Source organism: Phodopus roborovskii, unplaced genomic scaffold (assembly GCF_943737965.1).
Source record: "Phodopus roborovskii unplaced genomic scaffold, PHOROB, whole genome shotgun sequence".
Taxonomy (NCBI): domain Eukaryota; kingdom Metazoa; phylum Chordata; class Mammalia; order Rodentia; family Cricetidae; genus Phodopus; species Phodopus roborovskii.
In genome coordinates this window covers 15,257,745-15,276,311 of record NW_026125052.1, presented here as the reverse complement: position 1 = coordinate 15,276,311, position 18,567 = coordinate 15,257,745, and the positions used below count along the sequence as shown (strand labels likewise).

The 18,567-nt window shown below is 46.1% G+C and overlaps 1 protein-coding gene across 1 annotated transcript; it reads left to right on the top strand.

Moving 5' to 3' along the window:
• The first annotated feature begins 13,644 nt into the window (after positions 1–13,644).
• Positions 13,645–15,370, top strand: LOC127216122 (keratin-associated protein 16-1). The gene has a single exon (XM_051176674.1). The coding sequence runs from the start codon at positions 13,686–13,688 to the stop codon at positions 15,162–15,164; it is 1,479 nt and encodes a 492-aa protein (XP_051032631.1). The 5' UTR covers positions 13,645–13,685; the 3' UTR covers positions 15,165–15,370.
• Positions 15,371–18,567: the final 3,197 nt, after the last annotated feature.

Here is an 18,567-nt window from a genome sequence, read left to right as displayed (position 1 = left end):
GGGAGTATAATTTGGTACCTTTATGAAGGGTGATGTGGCAACATCCCTGAAAATTACAAACGCAAGAACTCATCGACCCAGCAATTTCTCTTCTAAGAGTTTATGGCCGGGAAATACCAAGATAAGTGTAAACTGTTTTTAAACTACAGTTATTTTTCACAACATGGCTATTAGTAGGAAAATATCTGGAATGGTAGGAGTGACCTAAATGTCTGTCATTCATTAGGGGACTAGTTAATGCAGATTACTGCTTTAGTATAATTCTAAGAAGAACTTCTTTAGGTATGTACAGTAGATGGAGTGCTCTGGAAGTCATCATAGGGGTGGGGAACAAGCACTAAGGACGGTACATGTAGGTATCTAAAGGGAAGTAGAGGTAGGTTTTCCTTGGGGTTCATGCTACTGCTAAAATGGAGTCAGTTTTCTACCTTGGCCAGGCAGGTACGATGCAGAGCCTGGACTGGAGCCCAGCAGCCTGGGACCCATCTCCGTCCGGTGGCTGGCTTCCCCCCTCTTCCCCGGTGGCTGGAAAAGAGAACACAGGAGTTAAGAACTCAGTTCTGTCTAGCCTTGACCTTGACTTGGAAAGAGAAGCAACCAGAGGATCTGGAAGGGGTCAGCAGACCTTGCAGTCGCCAGCACCTGGGTCTATCCAAGGAGAGCAATGACAGGGATGATGGGGAGACTTAGAAAACCACAGCTCTAGAGAGGACATCTAGGCACAGAGCAAAAGCAGGAAAAGGAGGAAGGGAGCCTCTGTCAGTCATCCTAAGAGAGAATGGCAAGGCCACGCCTGCCTCCTGACCTGCCCTCTCCCCAGAGAAGCAGGTTCCCTGTGAGGCTAGAGAACATGACCAGCTCCCCCTGCTCCAGGCTCCTCACCATAGCTACACAGCTATGCCCTCAACCCCTCCACTGTACAGCAGCCAGTGGCACAGGGTCTCTGCCCTGAAAGGCAGATTCTTTTCCAGCATCTCCCACCCTAATGGCGCAGCTCACATACATACACTTGCCTCCTGGAAGAGGCTCCAGCACACTAAGTTGTGCCCTATGTTTGCTGAGCTTCCATTCCCTTAGCAGGCCTCTGGGCTCCTGGTTTGGGAACACTCTTCCTCTCTAGAGCTTGAAGATCTTAAAGAACGTCTCATTTGGAGACATTCTCCCCTCTCAGCGGACAGGGACAGGGACAGGGACATTTTTCCAGTCAGCCCGTGCCTCTGTCACCAGGCGGGACTCCCTCCACTTGGCCTTCTGTATTTTCTGCATTAGGGCATCTGTCTTTGGGGTGCAGGAGGGGAGGGGAGAATTGAACCCTCCTAGCCCTCTTCATAGGGGCTCAACTCCTCCTGCCCTCACCTGGGAATGATGGAGGCACAGGTTCACCTTATCTAGATGAGGTTTCGGGGGCTCTGGTTCCCAACTACCTAAGGTTTATAGGGAATACTCACTTGATTCTATCCACTTCCATTTTAGACCTCCTTCCCCTTTTCTCTAAGGGGTGGCTATTGCTCAGGTTTCATTCTTGGACACCTGCCATTACCACTGCTACCTAGGACAAAGCTCATCCTTATCATTCCCTTTGCTGCCCACAGTCCCTTTCCCAAGACACACACACACACGCACACACGCGCGCGCACACACACACACACACACACACACACACACACACACGTATCTGTGGAGGGATGGGTAATTGAGTGCATGGCTTGGCTGCCCACTACCTTAGTCCTAGAAAATGTGGACCCTCACCTCCAGATTGCCATAGCAACTGAGGGGTGTGTGCTCCACACTGACTATAGAGAGAGTGTACAGGTTACCTTTTTTTTCCATTCTGTTGCAGAGGGTTACCATTATAAGTCCCAGCTGCGGTGCTCTATCAGGTTTTCTATTTGAAATTACTTGAATTAAAGAATCATTGTTCTGGGGAAATATCTATATGTATTTTATGAACACACACACACACACACACACACACACATACTTTATCTTATGTTTGTAATAGCAGGTGCTTATCTAACTGCGCATGACTGGCCATTATTCCCCATGTTGTATTCACCAAAGAAGACCACTTGGACGTGGTTCAAATCAGTAGAAAGTCTCTAAGGACTTTCTAAGAACTATGGACTTTTCTTTTGTTTGAGCAAAAGCTGCTGCCTATGTGCCGGGTCCCAGGGCCTGAATGATACTTCTACCATGGTGTCAGTTGTGCTGAGGTCTTGGGCCCTGCAACATGTATGCTTCATCTCATCACAGCAGCTCTGAGACTGGTGCTATTATTGCCACACTTTCTAGTTTACAGGTTTGAAAATGGGAGCACAAATGGGTCAAGTAAATTGTGGGGGGTGGCTGAGAGGCAAGAACACTGAATGATGGGCCGAGGAAGACAGAGAAGACTCTTCATTGAATTCTTTCCTATTTTTAAATCCCGGATAGTATGCTTTTGCTACTCTAGCAAGTCCAGAAAAAAAGTGAATATTTTCAGGATGTGTGTATAAAGGGTTCCACCTAACGTTAAGTTACATCAATGTTTTGCAGCCAATTTGATAGTGCAACCCACCTTAGAAACTTTTAAGTATATGACCTCATAAATGCTCACATTCTGACTCAATATAAGGCAGGGATGAATTTGGAGATCTGTCTTATATAACTCCTGAGTTAACTGAATGTTTAATTTCAATTTAAAAATAAAAGTGGGAATGAGGCAGATCAGTGGTTCTCAACCTGTGGGTCGGGACCCCTTAGGAGGCAGAATGGCTTGTTCACAGGGGTCTCATATCAGATATTCTACATATCAGAGATTTACATCATGATTCAAAACAGTAGCAAAACTATAGTTATGAAGTAGCAACAAAAATAATTTTATGATTGGGGGACACCCCTATGTGAGGAACTGCAAATAAAGGGTTGGAGAGCTGCTGCTGTAGAACATCTGCCAGGATGTGGTGTTAGCGTGGAACATCCCAGTGTCATCTTAAGGAACCATAGGCTTTTGGGAAGTCATCACTCAAGGTAATTCTGATGTGAAACTAGCCTAGAAACTATGGCTCAGCAATGGTTCAGGGGTGCCACGTGCCCCAGGTCCCCTATCGGGTGTAACACTGGGATCCACATTAGATCCAAGTTGAGAATTTCTCATTCTTGTTCCTCTTTTGCACTGCCCTGAGTCTGCCTAGCCTTCCTTAGAGATGGCCTCTCTTGCAGCTCATCTCCAAAGGTAAAAGTAAAGGAAAAGGGAGGGGCTGTATTATTTGGGCCTATCCCCTCGTGCTCTTGAGTGTGGAGCCCCATGGCATCAGGGTTGCCATCATCATCCCTAGGTCAAGGTGCCAGGGTTCAAAGCGGAGACAGGAAGGTTCACACATTTTAGAACGTGTACTCTGAGCCTAATCTGTGAATTCTCATCTCTTCCTTGAAACATTTGATTCCCTGAGATGCTCTAATGCCACCCCCTGGCAGATGCTCTACATCATTCCCACTTTCCCTGTCTTTTTCTTGAAGCTACACAGTCAATTAAGTTAGGAGTTTAATTCAGTAAGGAAAACTATGAGAAATAATAAAACCAGGGAAGACTTTAACTGAGGTTGGCTGCCTAGAAACCACATATCCACACAAAATCTATAGCTGTGTCGACGGCAGTTGAGTCTGTCCAGTTATTTAACAATCCCATTTTTATTTTTATAGGTTTATGTATCTTATGTGTTTGGTCTGCATGTATGTACTGGGTGTCTACAGAGGTCAGAAAAGGGCATTGAATCCTCTGGAACTGGAGGCTGTGAGCTGCCATGTGGGTGCTGGGAACTAAAGCTGAGTTCTTTCAGAGCAAATAGTGTTATTTATTTATTTTGCATCCCAGCCTCAGTTTCTCCTCCTTCTTCTCCTCCCATCTCTTCCCATTCCAATCCCTCAAGCTCCTCCTCCAATTCTATTCAGGAAAAGGCAGATCTCCCATGAATATCAACAAGATATGGCATATCAAGGTACAGTGAGACTAAGAACCTCCCCTTGAATTAAGGCTGAGCAAAGTGACCCAGTATGAGGAATAGGGTCCCCAATGCCAGTAAAAGCATCAGAGACAATCCCCATCCCTTCTGTTAGGAGGACCAAGCTACACAACTGTAACATACATGCAGAGTGCTTAGGGCAGCCCCATGCAGGCTCCCTGGTTGCCAGTTCAGTCTCTGTGAGCCCCTTTGAGCCCAGGTTAGTTGATTCTGTGGAATTTTCTCCTGATGTCATTGACTCCTCTGGCTTCTACTCCTTTCTCCTCTTCTTCTGCATAATTCTCTGAGCTAATGTTTGCCTGTGGGTCTTTGTCTGTTTCTATCAGTTGCTGGATGAAGCCTCTCTGATCACAATTAGACTAGGTACCAATCTATGCATATGGCAGAATACCATTAGGCATCATTACATTGACATGGTTTTCCTCTGATGATGTTTGGTTCTATCCTAGGTCTCTGGGTCATCAAGCCTGTGGGTACACGTGCTCGGCAGTGTCAGGGGTGGGCTGATTCTCCTGGCATGGTTTTAAGCTAGACCAGTCATTGGTTGACAACTACCTCAATCTCTAGGCTACCCTTACCCCAGCACATCCCATAGGTAGGACAGACTTTAGGTTACGTGGCTGGGTTGGTTTCCCATTCTCTCCTGAAGTCTTGCCTGATTATGGGAGATGGCCTGTTCAGACTACATATCTGCTATTGCTAGGAGTCATAGCTGGGGTCATCCTTGAAGATTCCTGGGAGATTTCCTTGCACCAGGTTTTTTTTTTTTTTAACCTGTCCTCGAAATGCCCCCCCCCCCCAGTAGTTTCTTTCAGTTATCTCTCCCTCTGCTCCCCCGCAACATGACCACTCATGTTCCCATCCCCACCACCCATAGTCCAGTTAGTCATACCCCAAGGGCATTTGCTCAAGAATGTTCACAGCAGCTTTGTAATAGCCAGAACCTGGAAACAATGTAGATGTCCCTCAACCTAGGAATGGATAAAGAAAATGTGGTACATTTACACAATGGAGTACTACTCAGCTGTTAAAACAGTGACATTAGGAGATTTTCAGGCAATCAGTGTTCTTCAGTGCTAGGCCATCTCTCCAGCCCTTCAATGTTCCCATTTTAATGAAGTGGTTTGCTTTTCCATGATCCTCCCTCCTGACCTCCATCCCTGCCCGCCTGCCTTCTGCTTACCTTCCCTTTTTTCTCTTTTCTCATTTCCTTCCTTCCTTTCTTCTTTCCTCTTCTCTTTCCTCCCTCCCTTCCTCCTTTTCTTCCTTGCTCTCGTTCCCTTCCTCCCCCACTTCCCTTCCATCACTTCCTCCCTTTTCTCCTCCTCATTTTTCATCTTCCTCATTCACTCCACCTCTCCCCGATTTTTTCTTTTGCTTTCTTCCCCTTCCTTTTTCCTCCCTTCCGTCTTTCCTCTCTTCTTTCCATCTTTCACATCCCCTCATTCTTTCTTCATTTCTCTCTCCTTCCCTCCTTCCTTCCATCTCCTTTTCCCTTTCTCATTTTCCCCTTCCTCCTTCCCTCTCTTCCTTGTTTTCGTTCCTCTCTTCATCCCCATCTTTTCTCTCCCTACCTCCTTCCCTTCCTCATCTCCATCTTCCACTAAGGAAAGGCCTGGGACTGGGACTGGGGGTAGCAGGTGCTGCCCCAGCTCTTCCTGCCTGTGTAGGGAGAAGTGTCATTGCTCAGTCCATCACAGCCCTTCAGCCCCGAGAGAATATGGCTACCCAGCCTTTTGCAGTTTTATGGTGAGTCTATCTGCATTTCACAAGTCAGTTATTACTCGTGATTGATGCTCACCTGCCAAGCCTAAACAATCGTGCAGCACACATCCACATACCACACACAGACACAAATATTTGCTTTGCTCACATGGCTGGGGAGAGAACGCCATTCTACCAGGGAGGAGCCACAGCACCAGGCCCTCGGCTGCCACCGGATTTCTGTGTGGACAGAAAGCTCATCTCATCCATTCTTATTCTTCCAGTTCCTAGGGTCAGTGTTCATGCGAACAGGCTACATGGCCAGTCGGAGGTGTCTCCTTTTTGCCACCAGAGAAGATGCAGGAGAGGAGCCAGAGCAGATTCTTTGGCCAGCTTCCCCTTCCTCTCTCCAACCTGGCTAATGACAGGTCTTTTCCCAGATGTATTTTTACCCTCTGGACAAATAGCAGTTGGGACGAGTGGAGCTTTTTTTTATGAGTTGAGGTACTCAGGGTTGGAAAATAAACAGCCGGCTAATGAGACGTTCTTATGGAAACCAGCGTAAATAATAACAAAGCAAACATCCTGTGCCCCGTGTGCCAACACTCCCAGGTGAGGGGATATAAAAGCTGCTGTCCATCTGGCCACTGTCAGACCTAGGGGAAGCTCGGCCGCGTTCCTGACCTGTGACCTGACCGGCTGGGACCATGGGGTGCTGCCCGGGAGACTGCCTCAACTGCTGCTCCCAGGAACAAGACTGCTGTGAGGAGTGTTGCTGCCAGCAGGGCTGCTGTGGCTGCTGTGGGTCCTGCTGTGGCTCCTGCTGTGGCTCCTGCTGTGGCTGCGGAGGCTCTGGCTGCGGATCTGGCTGCTGCGGGTCTGGCTGCGGGTCTAGCTGCTGTGGATCTGGCTGCGGGGGCTGCGGAGGAGGCTGCGGAGGCTGCGGGGGCTGTGGAGGAGGCTGCTGTGGCTCCAGCGGCTGTGGTACAGGGTGCTGTGGTCCAGTGTGCTGTCAGCCCACACCTGTGTGTGAAACGAAATGAAGACCTTCCCCTCTATAACTGAGGCAGTGTTGGGGACAGCCTCCGCCTACTCCAGATGGAGACCTCCTCACCTCCTGACTCCTTCATATCTCCAAGACAGTGACCTACCTGCCTCTCATGTTATTTCCGAGAGGAGAGCTTGCCCCGGTGTGTAAGGCACTCAGGACCAAAGAGCCATTTCCGGGCAAGACATCATTAAATCTGGGTGCCAATGAGGTGGTCACCAAGTTCAATGTTCCAGGTGTTGTTTGCATGAAGTCAGATGCCTTGCAGCTATGAAACATTGTCTTAACTCTTCGGGCCTGCTGGTCCACCCCAGCTTTCTGCTCCTCTGAAACGTTGTCAACCTTTTAATAAATTCAAGCATGCTGGCTACCCTATCAGTATTTTTGCCTCTTCCTTCAACCCTCCTAGGGACTACTAGGAAGATTTACTCTGGCATCCACCTAGGGGCTGCACAAGAATTGATCTCCTGTAGCAGTCCTGGGAGGCTGGTTAGAACTGTAGATTCTGGAGCCCTCCCTGAAATATAAGGGATGCTGTAGGGGTGTGGCCTTGGGAATATGTGTTTTTTTTTTTCTTTTTCAGGAATACAGGTAATTCTCTACACAGAGGGTGGAGGTTTAGACAGACTGTAGATAGAAGCCTCTGTGTGCAGTATGAGATCCACTTAGGGAGGTGCTGACCAATCCCTGGGTGTCACCACTAGCTCTGGTACCCATCAACTCTAGGACCTGGGATGCCTGAGAGCCATATTTCTAAAAGCAGCAAGGTAAATGCTGGATTTACTGTATTTAATCCTGCTCAGGATGCATGCCTACTTTATTGTGGATCTAGAATGGTTTTGTAGGACTTCAGACTTGGACTGAATCTTGTGGTAAAATCAGAGGAGAAGGTTTTGGCGAAAGAATTTTGAATTTTATTTATTTATTTTTTCAGTGCTAGAGATTGAACTTAGAGCAAATGAGACTAAACCTTTACCATTGGGCTCATCTCCAGGTCCCCTCCTTTTACTTTTTATTGAGAGACAGGGTCTCACTAAGCTGCCCTGACTGTCCTTAAGCTTGAAATCCTCCTGCCTCAGCCTTTCATGTAGCTGGCATTATAAACCCACCTCAGGTTGGTTGTGAAAGTCAGGGATTTCTGTGGCCAGACTGTGTGAGTGTGCATTTTCTGACGATGTTTGAGTGGTCCAGAGCCTCCTTCAGTCTCATGTTCTGGTCTTGGCTTCCTCCTGGGGGGTTAGGAGGAAGGGTACATGTACTGGATGAGTCTCACTGAGAAGTTAAAACTAAATGATTGAGGATTCAACCCCTTGTTAAGAGTAATTTCTAAGTGACACATGGGTTAAAATAAAATCCATCCTTGCACTGAGAGGACAGTATTTGTTTGTACTTTTACAAAGGAAAGAGAAGAATGGCAGGGTCTCATATGTAGCCCTAGCAGGCCTGGAACTCCCTGTGTAGGACAAGCTGGCCTTGAACTCAGATCTTCCTGCCTCTGTCTCCTTAGTGCTGGGATTAAAGGTGTGCACCATGAATATTGGCCAGAATATATATATATACATATATATATATATACATATATATATGTATATATATAATATTTATTATATATATGTGTGTGTGTGTATTTGTGACTATAAACAGAACAGTAAATTGTTAAAAGGACACACATTATAGGAGTACAGAAGGGAGAAGTAGCTAGCTGACTGCTCAGGTTTCCTTAGTGACAAGTGTCTCAGAAAGGACCCCTCATAAGCATCTTCACAAGCATAAGCCAGAGGCTGTTGCCTTTAATTTTTTTCTATTTCATTAAAAAATCCTCCAAATGTATTCTTTGAGATTTTTACAAACTTTTATAGGCCAGTGTACTTTATTGCTATGTAATTTATACATTGTTAAATGCTACCATCTTGTTGGACCCAGTCTGATGAGACCTGACGACTGTACCTATTCTTCTTGCCTTGTTCAATTCACAGAAGGTTCCATCACTCGCCAAATTCCCTGGCTCCTTCTTTCAGTGGCTCACTGTCCCCAGACCCTGGCAGCTATTTGCTCTTTATATTATGTGGCACTTTTCCATGTCTAACATTTCATTAGGAAAGAAATCATATGCTGTGGATTCTTCTTATTTAGTACAATGGCTTTGACCCTCATTCAAATAGTCAGCATTGACAGTTTGTTCCTCTTTGTGTGTGTAAATGCATGCGGCATTCTCCTGTGTATGACAGCGAATATGTATGTAGGTGTACAAACCTACATTACAGGGCAGCCTTGGATATGTTCCTCGGGCACTGTTCACCCTTTCCCTTTCGAGTCAGGGTCTCTCAATGGTCTAGAACTCCTCAAGCTGGTAGACTGGGTGGCCAGTGAGTTCCAGGGATCCACACCTCTCTACCCTCTAAGCCCTGGGATTGCAAGAGTCTTCTACTAGTGCCAGGTTTATTTTTTAGAAACCCACAGGTCCTAGGAATCAAACTCAGGCCTTTGTTCTTGTTCAACAAGTATTCTACTGAGCCATCTTCCCAAACCCTAGGTTTTTTCTTTTTCTTTTTAATTGAATAGTATTTTATTGTATGTAAAGACAATATTAGAAATTCATCCATTAACTGAAAGGCACGTGGGTCTTTTGTCATTTTTGATCATTATAAATAAAGTTTTCAGGGGCTTACATGTATAAGTTTTTATTTAAACATATGCTTTCATTTGTCTTGAAAAATACCCAGGAATTGCATTTTTAGGGAATGGCAATTGAATGTTTAAACATGTAAGAAAATACCAAATTGTTGCAAAAATGGTTGTATAATTTGTATTCCTATTAGCCAGGCCTGAGAGTTCCAGGTGCAGCATGCCCCTGCTGGAACTTGCCCTTATCAGTCTTTTGAATTTCAACCACTTGAGATATATTTCTACAGCCAGTTGTGCTTTCAATTTTGGGTTTTACTACAAAAAAGCATTGGTAGTGGTATGCCTTGCTTTCAGAGGATGTAAGATTTGACTTTGCCCCATTCCCATTTCAGATTCTTTAATTTCTATGACTTTTTATATATAATTGGCCTCTTAAAAACAGACTTTTCAATCCCCAGAACAAAGTCACAGCTGTAGAAGGGACATCCTGCAAAGGATGAGACAATGGGACAAACCTGCTAAGAGACCAATGGCTCTATACTGAGTGATTCAGAGCAACTGACCACTCCATTGCTCATGGCCATGTCACCCAGATGCATGAGTAGAGGTAGTGATTTCTCCGAGTTACCAGCAAGGGTTACCCTTCTTAGCTAGACACAGAGGTTCTCATTTGTGCATTCAATAAATGGTAATTGTGCACTGCTTATGTATTAGCCTCGACTCTGGATGCTAGGCATGTAGCAAGGAATAGACCAAGTCCTTGTCCTTATGGCACCTGGATGATGCTGAAGGGTGAGCAGTGTTTAAAGGTGAGTCAAATCAGAATGCCTGCACGGACAGAAAAGCTGCCACTTTGATTATTAGGGGAGAATTCTCTGAGGAGATAACACCCCAGTATAAAGGACAGTCCCTCCCTGTCAGTTCTCTCTAAGGATTTTGTTTTTTGTATTTTTTTTTTTTTGAGTTACCACCAATTATGATTCCATCACTGGGTTAGTTGAGGAAGGGAAAGCAGATGGAGAGGACCTGTGAATGGCAGGGAGTTGATGAGCTCTGCACCTCTCCCTCTACAAGGCTGTTGGAGGGTACCCCTTCCCCACAACTCTAAAGGCACATCTCAAAGAATGGTGATCACTTCTAGTTTCCAGATGGATGGATGCATCTAGATTCTGTTGCCTTAAAACCTCTCCTACTGGTCTACCCCAAAGAGCTGCCAGGTCCAGGTTGTCAGCAGGAGGCTTTTGGTCTCCTTTGGTCTCTCAGTCTGTAAGCTGGTCTTCTTACTCCCATCTCCCTAGGCAGAGGTTTCTAAACTAGCAAACCTCTTACTTCCTTGCTTAAACCCCTAAGTACCATTATTAAATCTAACTTCTTACTCCATACCTTCTATAGCTTGGTCCCTGAGAAACCACTATGGCCCCATCACTGTCACTTCCTGTCCCCTGTGCTCTTCATCTTGACTGTTTCAAACTGTATTAACTGTCAGACTATTTTCTCAATGTATCCTGCTCTTGTGTCTTTGTTGTCCATAGACTGAGCCTTTTCATCATCCCCTGAGGATTCTATTGGCCATCTTATTCCTTGAGAAAGCTTTCCTGTCTTCCTAAATCCCATAGGAAGATCTCCTCAGCACCCCCAAAGCTCATCACACTGTCACAACTGCTCCTGCATGTATAAATCTCTTTTAACCTGGACTTCATGACTGAAATTTCTGGTAATTCTTTCTGTATCTCTCTCATGGGCCCCAGTGTTGTCCTAGCTGATGGATAAACCAAAGAAAAACTGAGCGAATAATTACACACAGTAATGCACAAAGGGATGGGTGAATGATGGTCAATGGCTCAACCTTCCAGGGGAACTACACTGACGATGAAAACCCAGGCAAGACTGATTGATCACTGGATAAGAGGGCTTAGCTTTGGTGTTTGGAAACCTGTGGTTCATTTCTCACCTCATCTTAAATAGTAGCAGAGAGGAGGCTTGTTCACAATGCCTTAGGTACTGGCCTGGAAAGCCACTTTTTTCCGTTCACTTCATGAAGCCTGAAAGGGTCAACCTTTAAAAAAAATTAATATTTGCTCTTCCTGTAAGTAGCCTGAGGTAACAGCTGAAGATGGCTGTCTACTCTCTTATTGCAGGAAACATTACAAAACCATACAAATCAAGCAGTTTAAATGTTTGTGTCCACTTTAAGAATACATACATACTACCCAGGCCATCAAAAGTATGCATATCGCATATCTGAAATGTTACCAAGTATCAGAGAGATGTTACTTTAAAGAAGCACCGTGGTGGAGTTGGCAGGAGAGCCCAAACAGTGGGGCTGAGCATGGGGTTGGTGGCCCAAAAAAAAAAAAAAAAAAAGTGTTGAATTTTTGCTGCACATGATTAAGAATGCAGAGAGTAATGCTGAACTTAAGGGTTTAGATGCAGATTCTCTAGTCATTGATCATGTCTGGTGAACAAAGCACTGAAGATGCACCCATGACTTTACAGAGCTCATGGCCCGATTAATGGGTACATGAGCTCCCCCTGGCCATATTGAGAAGATCCCTACTGAGAAGGAACAGATTGTTCCAGAGCCCAAAGAGGAGGGTGCACAGAAGAAAAAGATCTCAGAAGAAACTGAAGGAACAAAAGTTTACGACACAGGAATAAACTCAGCATAAAATAAATGCAGATACAAGTTTAAAAGGCAACATTTTTATACTTCTTTATTTTGCCCATATATGTGGGGGGTATGCCTGGGACATGGTGTATGTGTGGGAGTCAGAGGACAATTTTCAAGAGTTGGTTCTCTCCTTCCCCATGATCAAACTCAGGTTGGTAATAGTCGCCTTTACTCACTAAGCCATCTTGCTGGTCTCAGCATCTTTCTTCTAATAACTTTTAAAATCTCGCAGAATGGGGTCTTTCCTGTGTGTAAACGGAATAGGTAGGGACTTCAGTAAAGCATCCCTTGGTGCACGCCACATACCGGGAACCGGCACAATCACTGGGCCAGCCTCTGAGACAAGGATACTCTGCAGAACCATGGGATGCTTGAGATACAAATGGAAGGAAAAGGTGGAGAAATAGAGAAACTATGTCAACTGCTTTCCAGGGACAGATAGAGCAAATGCTCTTGGGTAGGACAGCCAGTAGAAGAGGATGGAAGATGGCATCAGTGATTGAATCATATATATATAATTGATGATGTCTGCTAAGAAAGTTGAGATTTGGAGCCAGTAAGATGGTTCAACAGGTAAAGGTCACCAAGCCTGATGACCTGAGTTCAATTCCCAGGATCCACATGGTAGATGGAGAAGACTGACTTGAATTGTCTGTCTTCTTACCTCCACAGGTATGCCTGGCACATGCATGCACACACATGTACACATACATGCACAATAAATAAATGCAATACTTTTTTTTCTACAAGAAGTTTGATCTGGGTGGTGATGGTGCACATCTTTGAGCCCAGCACTCAGGAGGCAGAGGCAGAGGCAGGTGGATCTCTGTGAGTTCGGGGCCAGCCTGGTCTACAGAGTTATTTCTAGGAGAGCCAAGGCTATGCAAAGAAACCCTGTTTTAGGGAAAAAAAAAAAAAAAAAAAAAAAAAAAGAAGCCCAGATTGCTGAAAGCCTATTGAAAGCCTATGTGGGGAAGGAGGGGAGTAACCTTCAACAGGTAACTTCACTTTTCTCCTCTAACCTGCAGTCTCATCTGTAACTGGGGAGAAGAATCTGAACCCCAGAGCAAGGCTGTGGGCCGTAGCCACTGACAGTTCAGTTTGGTTGTCCTACCCATGACCAAGCTCCTCATTGTGTGTCTCCAGCCCTCCGTGTGCCTCTGTGGACCTTATTATGACAGTGCAGTAGGTCTGCTCCTGGCCTGTTTGCCTGCTACAGGGTGGGTGATCATTCTTACATAGACACATGAGCCTAACCCAGGCGTAGAAGAGGAAGGGAAGAAGGCGGCTGAATTTAAAGCTCCTTTCCTCTTTCCTTCTTCATGATGCTAGGATATAGACACCATCCGTTGTGGAGGTAATGATGCTCATACCTGTAGCTTCTAGGATCCCATATTTAGCAAGCCAGTAAATAAACATCTTCTTTATGGGCAGACAAACAACGTCTAGGTCAACAAATGTTGGCATAATAAGATGTTCCTCCAGAAACAGGGCCCAAACAACAATGAGGAAAAGATGCAGAGGGCCTCCGAACAACATGCACCGTGAGGGACTATAAAAGGGACTGGGCCTTAGAGAGATGTCACACTCAGGCAGCTACCTCCCAGCACTCACTAGAAGCAGAGGTACTTCTACCATGTCTGGCTGCTGCTGTTCTAGGAAATGCCCCTCCCTGCCAGCCATCTCTCTCTGCTCTACTGAGGTGAGCTGTGGAGGACCCATCTGCCTACCCAGCTCCTGCCGGAGCCAGACGTGGCAGCTGGTGACGTGTGAGGACAGCTGTGGATCATCTGGCTGTGGCTCACAATGCTGTCAGCCTTCGTGTTCCGTGAGCAGTTGCTGCCAGCCGGTATGCTGTGAGGCCACCATTTGTGAACCTTCTTGTTCTGTGAGCAGCTGTGCTCAACCTGTGTGCTGTGAGGCCACTGTTTGTGAGCCTTCATGCTCTGCGGGCAGTTGCTGTCAACCTGTGTGCTGTGAGGCCACCATCTGTGAGCCCTCCTGCTCCGTGAGCACCTGTGCTCAACCTGTGTGCTGTGAAGCCACCATGTGCCAGCCTTCTTGTTCCATGAGCAGCTGCCAGCCTGTGTGTTGTGAGACAACATCCTGCCAGCCAGTCCTCTGCTTGCCTGCACCCTGCCAGCCAGTGATCTGTGAACCCAGCTGTTGCTCAGCTGTCTGTACCATGCCTGCTTCCTGTCAAACAATGGTCTGTGAGCCTGTGGTCTGTGAGCCTGCTTGCTGCCAGCCAGTGTGCCCGACACCTAGCTGCTGCCCATCTGTCTGCTCTGCTGCCAGCAGCTGCCAGCCAGTCTGCTGTGACTCCAGTCCCTGTGAGCCACCTTGCTCAGAGTCTGCTGCTTGTCAGCCAGCTGCCTGTATGACTCTGCTGTGTGAGCCTGTTTGTCTCCGTCCTGTCTGCTGTGTTCAGAGTCCTTGTGAGCCACCATGTGTTTCTAGCAGCTGCCCAGACTCCTCATGTTGTGTCTCCAGTATTTGCCAACCTGTCTGCTCTGAGCCCAGTCCTTGCCTACCATCGGTGTGTGTGCCCAGCCCATGCCAACCTTCCTGCTACATAGTCAAACGATGCCGTTCTGTCAGCTGCGAGCCTGTCTCCTGCCCATCTACCTCCTGCCAACCACTCTGCTGCCGTCCAGGGTCCTCTGCATCTGCCATCTGCCAACCAGCTTGTCCTCCTCGGACCTTCTACATACCCAGTTCCAGCAGGCAGCCTTGCAGTCCACTTTCCTGCCGCCCTATCTGCCGCCCCATCTGCTCTGGACCCATCACCTTCAGGCAGCCATATGTGACTTCCATCACTTACCGCCCTGCCTGCTACCGCTCCTGCTATTCCATCCTGCGCCGTCCCACGTGCCTGGCTTCTTACTCCTACCGCCCTGTCTGTTCCCGCCAGCCTTGCACCGATTCTGACAACTCTAAGCCTGATTGCAAAAAGTCGACTTCCAGCCAACCTGACTGTGCTGACTCAACACCCTGCAAGACAGAGGTCTCAGACGAGACTCCCTGCCAGCCCTCTGAGATCAAACCAGCCAGCCCTATCACCCGTGAGGCTGCAGCCCCCCAGTCCACGGCCAGCAAGCCTGCTGACCACTGAGTTAGCTTCAGCTCACCAGTTCCTGCAAAGCAATGACCAAAAGCCATAGAGAAATCGAGAAAGCCCTGTGCACAGCTCATTATGACTTAGCTAGAATCCTTTCCTTTCTACACTGTCACCCACCATCTGCTTATGCCACTCATCAGAAGTGCCAGCCTCCTAGTGGTTCCAGTGAAGGCCTCCTGTACAGACAAGGGAATGGTCTTGTTTTCTGGCATAATGGCACGGAGGAGAGCTGCTTTGCCACATCATTGGGCTCTTTCCTACTCAAGATGCTTTCTGTCCTCATGTATTATGTTCCTTGGGGGCATCTTCAGCAAGATATGTTTAATTGTGCAATAAAAGTGGCTAAGATGAAGTGATACACTATTCTTGTTCTTCTTTTGACATGACAGTCTCATTGGAGTCATGCTTCATCTTGGAGGGAGGCTCTCCCCAGCCGTCCTCTGTCCATCCTTCCTGCCTTCTATCTACGTCTCCCTCCTTCCTTCTGTTCATTCGTCCATGCCTCCATAAGTCAACCCTCATCCATCCATCCATCCACCCACCCATCATTTGTTTATTTATCTCACAATCCATCTATTCCCTCCTTCCCTCCATTCATTAATCCTTTCATGTATGTTATCTTCCCTTCTTTTCTTCTTCTTCCTTCCTTCCTTCCTTCCTTCCTTCCTTCCTTCCTCCTTCCCTTTCCTTCATATCTCCATTCCCTCCTTCCTTTCTACTTCCCCATTCCCTTTAAAGCTGTTATTGTTCCCTTCCTTCAGCTATTTCTTTATCCCATCCTTCTTTCTTTATTTCCTCCTTCCCTTTCAAAGCATCTATTGTTTACTAGCTTCCCCCATTCTTTTCATTCTTCCCTCCCTTCTTTCTTCATCCTCCCTCCCTCCCTTGCAAACTCCCTTCCATTCTTCCCACCCCCTCTTCCTTAATTTATCCCTGTCTCCCCTCTCCCTTCAAAGCATCCATTGCTCTCTCCCTTATCGTGGATAAATAAGAATCTGGGAAAAGGGCTAGGCTGATGGATATTTATTCGTGGAGAAATCACTTACACCAGAAACAGATGACTACCAGCAGGCTCCTGTCTCAAGGATTCCCCCAGATGCTCTTTGTCTCTGACCAGGAAGCTAGAGAGTGAGCTGGGGTCCAGGACCCCAGATCTAGTCCCCCAAGGTCAAGCCCATACATGTTCCCAAGTCCCAATGGGCATGGCCAGTGCAACAGGTGTGGGCAGGGTGGATATCTCACTACAATTCCCTTTTCAGTCTAAAGAAAAGATTTAGGCTTGGTACAAACTCTATACAAAGACAGTAAATATCAAGTATGCTCTAAGGAAATGAAAATTAAGAACATATAAACTTAAGACCTACATACCTAGTCCTAGGGTGAAGGCATAACAGAGATTTTTATAGAGATGTCCTATGCTGGAAAGCTTAAGTCTAGTATTTAATATTTCTATCTAGGAAGAGAGAACAATGATTGTGACAGTCTAATCTTCAACCTCATCAAAGACCTGAGAAGGAAGATAACAAAACTAGGGTAGGCAGGAAGTGCAGGCAGGCAGCTTCCAAATGGTGCAGCGAAGACAGAAACAGCAGGCTACCTGGACAGTCACCTAAAGTCTCACAGCAACATCAGGGCAACTAGTTTTGGCGATGGAGATCTGACAGGTAGAATATATAACATGGAACATAAAAATGACCAACCTGAAAACTGCTTCAATGACCAAAACAGAAACAATGCAATGCATTAACATGCTAGCAGAAACAGCTAATTCCTTGTCTAATGAATCAAATAATAAGATTAAAAAAACTGGAACATTAGATGGAAAAACTGGCAGATAAAATTTGTTCCATGTTTGAGAATAATGACAAGCTAGCGGATAGAATATTGTTTCTGGAAGGCAGTTTACATGCCATTCAGATAATATCCAAGGATGAGAATATTAAAAGCATAGAATCATTTGTAGTTGGAGAAAACAAGAATGACTGATTCAATGAAGTGTCTGGAAAGTTATATGATTCAAGAAGTTCAAACACTCAGAGACTCAATGGTGAATAGATTGCAGGCCTTAGAAGACCTTCAATCTGATACACCAGAAGAAGAGGTACAGGGTATGAAAGTGATTTAAAATTTCCTCCACCTTTCAGGGTCAGGGAAAAGTTGCCTAAGGTCATTAAGTCATCCCCAATGGCTTTCCCTGTATCTCTTCCTGAAAAACCAGCAATGGAAAAGCACCTGAAAGGGTTCATTTCATATCAGTGAGAACCAATAAGTATGAAAAATTTAAAAGGTATAAAGGAAGCAGTAGTCTCTTATGGCATGAACTCACCATATGTGAAGCAATTAGTAACCCCTAAGGATTGAGATCAATTAATATCAGCTGTTCTTGAAAATTCAACTCAATTAGAATGGAGGGCTTTATGGAAAGAAGAAGCAAAAGCTTTTGAACTTCAGGGCTTAAAGAAAGGTTATAAAGCTCCCCAAGATAAAATTCTTGGTGAAGGTCTTTATGCTGATCCAGAAAGTCAAGCTGCATATGATGGACACATCTTGTCTCTATTGCGGTTAAATAAGGATCAGGATAAACAAATAGGCCAATTAGATGTTTATTCAGGGAGAAATAACTTACAACCTAGACAGATGAACACCAGCAAGTTCCACCGGATGCTTTCCTGTCTGAGTCCTGCCAGCAAGAGCTTTCCCCGGCTCTTCCTCAGACCTCCTTCCACAGGTCACTTCCGCCCATAGCTCCACCCCCCCAAGGGGCGTGCTACAGAAGGAGACAAAATAAATATCTCACTACATGTCTCTATGCAGTACATCAGCTTTGAATGCTTAGGATAAGGTTCCTGGACCATGGGAGAGGATAGAATCCTATACCAAGGCGAGGCAGGAACCCAGAGAACGCTTTAGTGTATTTCTACAAAAATTGTCTACAGCAATACAATTAGAGGTAGCAGAAACATAACTCCCCACATTCTGTGAAAATCTAGATCCCACTTCTGACACCATATATAGTGGATAAATAAGAATCTGGAAAAATGAATAGGCTGGTACATGTTTATTTGTGGAGAAATCACTTACACCAGAAACAGATGACCACCAGCAGGTTCCTGTCCCAAGGATGCCTCCGGATGGTCTCTGTCTCCGGCCAGGAAGATAGAGAGCAAGCTGGGGTCTGGGACCGCAGACCTAGTCCCTCCAGGTCACACCAGCACCTGTCCCCACACCCCAATGGGTGTGGTCAGTGCAAGGGATGCAGGCGGGGTAGATATCTCACTACATTCCCTTCTAGTCTTCCCTCTTTCCCTCTTTCTCTTCCTTCCCTTTCTTCCTTCCTCCCTTTTTTCCCCTTTTCCCTTCCTTCATCTCTTTTTTTTCACCTTTCCTTTCTTCCTTC

Bases quoted from the DNA above. Each gene is read 5' to 3' on its own strand.
- LOC127216122 (XM_051176674.1), top strand. From the start codon at position 13,686: ATGTCTGGCTGCTGCTGTTCTAGGAAATGCCCCTCCCTGCCAGCCATC.